The sequence below is a fragment of the Alligator sinensis genome, unplaced genomic scaffold (assembly GCF_000455745.1).
Source record: "Alligator sinensis unplaced genomic scaffold, ASM45574v1 scaffold59_1, whole genome shotgun sequence".
NCBI lineage: Eukaryota > Metazoa > Chordata > Crocodylia > Alligatoridae > Alligator > Alligator sinensis.
The window spans coordinates 1818958-1826836 of record NW_005841878.1 but is presented as its reverse complement, the minus strand read 5'-3'; the positions used below and the strand labels follow the sequence as shown (position 1 = coordinate 1826836).

The following is a 7879-nucleotide window of genomic DNA, read 5'->3' as shown; positions in this document are numbered from 1 at the left end:
GCCCCCTACATAATACACCCCCCCCCGCACTCTCCATGCCTGTCCACCCCCCACAAATCCCACCCACACCCTCCCCCACACCCCACATACCCACAAATCTATACCCACCCTCCCACAGTATAGACTTCATTTTAAGCTATTATACTGTCACCTCTATGTACACTACACAACATATGTAAATGGACAAAATATATTTTTTTAAATGAAATTAATGAATGTTGTAGTACATGGTATTTTTCTGGTTCCAAGATGGCAAACCCTCATGTTGGAAGGAGTACTTCTGGGGGGCAAGGGGAGGGACTTCTGGTGGCAAAAGTCAGGAGTTAGGGGGCAGGACTTCTGGTCCTAAGATGGTGACAAGGGGCAGGGCACCTGTCAAGGGGCAGGGCTACCCATGCGGCCCTCAGTGTCTTGCCAAAACACTGTAAACAGCATTCTGCCCAAAATATGTGCCCGCCCCTGGTATATATGGAGTGTGCACGCAAGAGTGTGTGTGTGTGTGTGTGTGGATACATGCATACACACATACATATAGATATATAGATATCTATATATCTACATGTATGGGTATAGGTATACAGATGCATATATGTATATATGTGTGTATATACACACACACATACACGTGTGCATGTTCACACACTATATATATGTGAATATATACACATACATACATGTATACATACTCATATACACACACATATATGTATGTGTGTCTTTACTCTAATATTATAAAAGTCTAAGTCTGTCTGTCCATAATGTTTTATTCATGCTCTGATTGGCTGATGTAAACAGCCAATCGGAGTACTCCAAGCGTGGGGGAGCACTGCCATAATTCTGAAGCTGTGCCAAGGACTGGACAGAGGATGCTGCAGTGCTGCTGGCCTCAGCTCCCCCACCCTGCTCCCTGCAAGAGGCAGAACAGTGGCAGCATGGGGCATTGGGTGGTGGCACTCCATCCCAGCCCCCTCCCCCACCGTCACTCTTGATGGGCAGTTGGCGTGTGTGTGTGTACACACACATACTAGCCGATTGCCCATCAAGAATGACGTGTGTGTGTGTATGTATGTACATGCATGCATGTGCACACATGTGTGTACACACACACACGCACACACTTATTCATTTATAAAATCTTTGCCATTCCTGGCAATATTCATATCTTTGTCCACAGAATTAATATAATTCTTTGTGGGTTTGCCTAGTACAGAAACAGGCCCCAGAGAAACACATTGTTTATTACATACAGTTAGTAATCTGATTTATTTAGAATGCCAGGGGAATTTGTTTTTCTGAAAATAATTACAAGTGTAATATTTTTTTTAGTAACTCCATTCTAAGCTATCAATAATACTAGTAATTGAATTATAATGCAAAATCCATACAGTGTAGTGGAATCAATATTTAATTATTAGAAATAGTTGGAAGCGATTAAACCATACAACATATTTCTTAAAATATGGATGTTGTTTTACTGCTGATATGAAATCCAGTTTTCTATTGGATTGCTTTTTTTGGAAAACATTTTTGGAAGATATTTAGATAATGACATGTAAGCATGGTTTATTGTATTTTATAGTATACCATACATGGACTGATTCAAATAAGCTCAACAGTTATAGTAAATCCAGGATTAAAATATAAATAATTTGTAGGGAGAGTGACAACTTTATACCTCCCTATTGCATAATAATCAACATGGACTAATCTCAAACATTGTAGTTCCAGAACTTCCTATAAAAAGCATTTTTACTACAGTTAGGGCTGCTGCTAATTTTAGTTACCTTTTTAAAAGATGGCTGGCTATAAAATAGATTAAAATAGATTTCCCAGGGTGCCAAAACATTGGATTAAAAATATTATCATTTTCTAACCAATAGCTCTTGTTTAGAAAAGTCCTGCTCTACGAAGTAAAGTCCAAATAAGATTGCAGGTATCACAAGTGAAAGCAGTGGAACATTTTTTATCTGAGTTATGCATGAGAACTGAGTAAAATAAAAGACTTATACGGACTGGAGAAACAGTGGAGCCAGGTGCCACTTTCTTTTTCAGTATTAAAATGTCTTAAACTGCATTGTCTTTTGCTATGTCTTAGAAAATAGGAAAATTCTAACCTTAAAAGGAACAGAGAACTCACATTTATAAATCCTTCCTCCCTCCATGGGGAAGTGTCTTTCTGTAGTTTAGTGACATTAATTTGCACTCATTGATTTCCCCTCCCCCCACAATAGTTCTTTTGTTTGCTTTTGTTTTAACTAGAGCTGGTTGAAATTTAGAATTTCTGTTTCATGAGGCATTTTTTACATTTTGACCTTTTTTGTTCCAGTTCAGGATTTGGAGAAGCAGATTTTAGCTGCTGTAAAAAAAAGGGGGGATTTTATTGCTTCTGAGCATGTTGCAGCTCTTGAGATTTAACTGTTACATCTAAATGATCCTGTAGTGAGACCAATGAGCTGAATAGCAGTAACTTGGACCCTGAATGAAGCAGGGTTAAAACTGGAGCAGTTCTGCTACTCCTGTATTTCTACAAGATCATGCAAATAAATGTCGCAGCTGCATTGCAATCAGCATTTATCAGTCTTGATATCAATACGTTTCTTATGTCTGTCTATATTCTTTGAGAAAATAACCTGAGGGGATAGGACCCAATGGTTCTAGATGGATGGGAGCAAAAATGTAGGAGAGACTGATTTTTGCATCAAATTCTGGATGATGGAATGTGTTTGTTGTTCCATTTTTAGAGTAGCTTAAAAATATGTGTTTCGGGTGAATGAATGAATTATGATATTAATCTTTCCTATATTTTTATTTTGAATTAGGATTACTTTCCGATGATGTCAATCCAACATCTAATCAAATGGCTTTACCCTTATAATGTTTTCCTGGGAAAAGAAGGTAGGACTGCAGTTGAAGATGCATTAAAAGTGAGTACTGATTATTAGACAAATCCTAGCAAACAGTAGCCTTGCTTGTTGTTTACTTCAGTTTGACACAAAGGAATATTAATAGCCTAAATACAGTAATGTGCATTATTTAAAAATATTTGGGAAAAACTTCATAAATCAACATATTTAATTATAATGGGTGACGATGTTTTATATCTTCTTGTAGATACTGGTGCCATTTTAGGAAGGTTTTTAAGCATGTGTTAATTTTGACTGTGACTTAATTCAGATAGAACTACTAATATTGTTAATTTTAGGTAAAAAAAAAAAACCCTTCCTGAATCAAGATATGCAAATGACACAGGTCACTTTCACCAAAAAGTTCAAAATTTGTTGAAATTTTAAATAATTCATAAAATTCTTAAAAAGTGTCTGTGATTAGACTCCTTCACATGAACAGCATGGAGTGTAGTGTGGTGTATTGTGATTCCTTAATGCCCACTGGTCCATTATTACTTGTGGCTGTTAAGCCTTTAGAGGTGGTCCCAGTTTCTGATGCCATATAAGGGAGGTCATCTAGTTGCTTATTGTACACCACAGGAATTCCCTTGCAAGGGGTTCCTGTGGCATTTGGAGAATGCCTGCAAGTGCATCCAGGGCTGTTGTCCTGAAGTCTTGGCTGCAGCAGGGGCACAATCCTGCAAGACAGTAGCCTTGGGCAACCTCTACAAATGACAGTTAAGTGTATCAGCTGTGCCCAGCAAGGTACATATTACTATTGCATACTAAACAAACATTATTAGTCAGTTTTTGCTGTTTGAATTTTTAAATTTTTGCTCTCTGAAATCACTGTGAAATGGAAAATCCTTGTCAGAAATAATTCTTCGGTAATGTCTTTCCAAGTTTGAGTTTTATGGAACTGAGCAAGTGTAGCATCCAAGAGCAAGCAGGTACTTTTTCCACCATCACCCTGCACAAATAAAAACAACTCTTTCATACCTTTCAGAAGAACCTTTTATTTTATTTGTATTTTTTTTTAAATCATCATTCTCTTCCACTTACCCACTTCACAGCCCTGCAGCAATTCCTAAGGATTCAAAACAAATGCATTTTGAAAGCGCAACTCAGGATTTAGGAAATATGAGCATAATGATATGTCCTGGTCAGTTGAACTGTAATAGTGGAAAATTATCTTAATTCCTACTGGGAAATGTACTACTGAGAGAGAGAGAGTCTGCATCTCTTGCATTATTCATGATTGTAGGAAAAACACAATATATGCAGTAAAAAAGAAAAAAGAAAAGATTATATATAGCCAGCGGGGAGTATCAAATCTGGTGTTCCCCAATTTCACTGGAGGAATTTTTGGGAGACGAGGGTTGATGGAGAGCAGAACACAGAAGAATCTCAGATGTGTTATGTGAACAATCACCTTAATGGATGGGACCTTGTGTACGTTTTGAATATTTAATGTAGATGTCATCTTTCATTGGTATTCGTTAGGCACTGAAGTTAAATAGGTGTTAAGAAAAACAGAATCTAAAAATCCCTTGCACTCTAAACTACTCAGCTTTCACTTTCTTGGCTCCCTTGCTTTCCAGTCACTGTAGATTTCCAAGCAAAGATGAATCTGAATTTCTAATATATGTGTCCCTCTTCCCAACAAATAAGGACTTAAAAAAACACCTTCTATGGAAAATATTTTTCAAACTTTCTATATATAGCATGAACCTTAAAATATTAAAAGGAAGGGTAGGAAAGTGAAAATACACAGCTTTTTCTTTGGCATGTCAGAGGCTGTATATATAGCAAGGTTTCATGCAAGGAGAATGCCTTCAACTTCCACAACACACAAGACTGTAGAATTAAATAATTGTCTTATCCTGACAAGTATTTTTTATTTTTATTAGGTTGCTTCTGATTGTAAGTGGTTATAACAGAATACAAAGATAATTGACCTACTAGGATACATACTGGAAGTTCTCACCTTCTGGTGCTATTATTTCAGTCTGCCTGACTATAGAATCAACAAAAGAACAGTGGACAGCATACAGCCACTATGTAATAAGAAGATATAGTTCTGTTTTTTTTTAAAGGGAGCTAAAATATGTCACACATAGGAACCTCAATTCAGAAAAATAGAATTCTGGCATTTTTTAATACAAAGATTTCTGTTGTTGCAGCTCGTTAATTGACTTAATTTGTTTTTTCAAGATAAACAGCAAGCTGTACATTGAATAAAGAATACTTAATAAACATATTCTCATACCACTGGTTTCAAATGTACACTTGGACTTTTCTAGTATTAACATTCTTAGAGTAAAATGGTTTTGAATGTCAGAAGAATTAATATTGAATCCATTTCTGCCTTGTTTTCAGAAGAAACTTTTAAAAATACACAGTTGGATGATAGATCTATTATTAGCTATTGAACAGACTGTCTGGAGATGGTTTCCTCTGGCATCTCTAAACATACAATAGTGGATACCACGGAGAGTAATGAACAGGGGATAGATTTGCTCTGGATCTGTCCTGTTCAATGTTCTCCTTCTATAGCATCTACTCTTTCCACTCTCAGAGACAGGATACTGGACTATATGGACCATTGATCTGACCCAATATGGCATTTCTTATGTTCTTAATCTGCATTAAATATTAATTATTTTTTTCCTTGGTGTTACAGCGTTTTAAACTAAAGGATTCTGGAAGCCATTTGTGTCCCAGTAGTATTACAAAAGTGGAAAGTGTACAAGGAAGCAAGACCTTACAGGCTGATGTAACTGTCCAGATTGGTGAAAAAGAAGTTACATTCCAGGTGATTGTTCAGCCAACTATATTATTTCATATTGTTATTACTAATTTTATTCTATTAAGTCTCACCCATACTTCAACACTCACTGTGGGTGTTGAGCTTTCTGCAGGACCCCTATGAATATCTTTTTCTTATAGAGTAACAAGTAATAAATTGTAGAACATCATTTAAGAACTGAAAAGTATCCAGTTATGGAAAAATAAGGCCTTCTATCCAGACAACTAAGGCAGGTCTATAATTTTTGTTTTGTTTTATGTTTTGTTGCTCTTTCATTGTATCTTGAAATAAAATAGTAGGGTTTTTTCTGTCAACCACATCATATAAAATGTAATAGCTAGCAGTACTGGCAATGTTATTCCACACAGGGCGTGCATCTACACGTGGATTTTACTGAGGACCTGACTAATTAGCTCCACAGTGTAGCATCTCTATCTACATGTGTGCCCATATCAATGTGCAGTAAATTAATTAGCTCTGCTGTAGATAGTACTGTCTGGGACAAGCACTGTCCTATGGAGAAATCATTAAGTGCGCTGAAATGCATGTGTAGATGGTGACTGGGGCTGATAAGGGCACAAGGGTGCTAGATTATGGGGGCTGCTTGTCAGCTAGCCCCTCATTGTATCATCTCTGTGCCCCAGCCAGCCCCAGTACTGCCACCTAGAGCCTGGGGCTAACTCCTTTGGGCCCCTTGCCAGCCTGGGGCTGCTGTGCCCTGGCTCTAACTGCTGCAAACTTGGGCATACACGCAAACCCTGCACCTGGGAGCATCTGACTCCAGCCTGAACTGCGCTGGAGTTTACTGCTATGTGCTAATTGCAAGTGTAGATGCATCCTGGATTTTGAAACAGAAGATGGAGCAGTTAGTTGATTAGTTGATTGAGGTTCCTTCAGTGAAGTTTACAGTTTGTAATGTCTTATTGAGGAAACACATGCTGATCTGAGAGTTTGAAGTGGATGCTGGATTTGGGTGAGATTGGGGAGTCTGTGATATGGATAAAATGGTAGGAAGCAGGAAGAGATCATATTTGTGTTTGGGAGGCAGGACCTCAGAATGTGTAGAACGGAGGGATGACCTCAGATTAAATATATGTGAGAGTATATGCAAACTGAGGTTTCTCTCAAAAGGGGTTGGAAACTAGGGGGTTTTGGTTGGAGAACTTCTTTGTATTTTTGGCTTAATTTGGCACTAGGGTAAATTCAGATCTGGTTAAAGAAACAATAGCTTCTTTGGGGAGAGGAGACAATTTGAGGAGGAAGCAGTGACTAGTATTAGAAGGGGTAGGGCTTTTGGGTTAAATTGAAGGAAACAAGCTTTGCTGCTGTTCAAAACTCTGTCCTAAATACCTGTTTAAAGTAGACTTTCAAATATTCACAATAAAATTGTTCCTTCTCTCTTTCACTCCTCTTATCTACAGTAAGTAATAACAGTGGAAACTTTTAAAGTTTCATATTTGGGATAGAGAGTTAACCCTACCTTAAAATGAATTAGAATAACCTCTCAGAGCTATTGTTTCAAGTTGTGAAGAGGCAAAGTAGACATCATTATGTGGGTTTACATTTTATTCTGATTTCATCTGAGAAATGTTCACAGCCACAAACTATAGTCTCCTGGGGGTGGGGTTCATGCAAGGTCTAGATTTTTAGAACAGAAGATGGAAGCTACCGGAAAAATGCCCAAACATAATCGCATTTGTTCTCCGAGTCTACAGCAACCTTTTGTACAAATTTTACCTTTTTCATTGCTTGTAGGTTCCAGCTGGAACTAGACCATTAAACCTGTATTCTGGATCAGATACTTTTATAAAGACATCCAGTCATAAGCAGCTCCTGGCAGAAATGATGCAGTCACATATGGTTAAGGATATGTGTTTAATTGGAGGAAAAGTAAGGACTTTTATGTTTTTTCTTTTTTTTTCTTTCAGTATATTTCTAAGTCCTTTTATAATTTATTTTTTATTGATTTATTTAAAACTTTCTAGGGCTGCGGCAAAACAGTTATTGCTAAGGAATTTGCCGATATCCTAGGATACAACATAGAACCTATCATGCTGTATCAGGTAAGTGAACTAGTGTATGTATAATATTGTCTGAAATATTACATAAATCACAGATTGCATAAATTAGATAAATCTCTATATAAGGCTCCAGCCTTTGGAGAAAATTACTTATTTAGGGAAAG

At 37.2% G+C, this 7879-nt stretch overlaps 1 protein-coding gene across 1 annotated transcript in view; it reads left to right on the top strand.

Annotated features, from left to right (window-relative positions):
- Positions 1-7879, top strand: part of VWA8 (von Willebrand factor A domain containing 8) — a 313781-nt gene that overhangs the window by 82587 nt on the left and 223315 nt on the right. Inside the window, exons 9-12 of the mRNA XM_025196153.1 lie at positions 2820-2924; positions 5569-5700; positions 7450-7584; positions 7680-7757. Coding sequence (XP_025051938.1) covers positions 2820-2924; positions 5569-5700; positions 7450-7584; positions 7680-7757 — 450 coding nt within the window. The remainder of the gene's footprint in view (positions 1-2819; positions 2925-5568; positions 5701-7449; positions 7585-7679; positions 7758-7879) is intronic.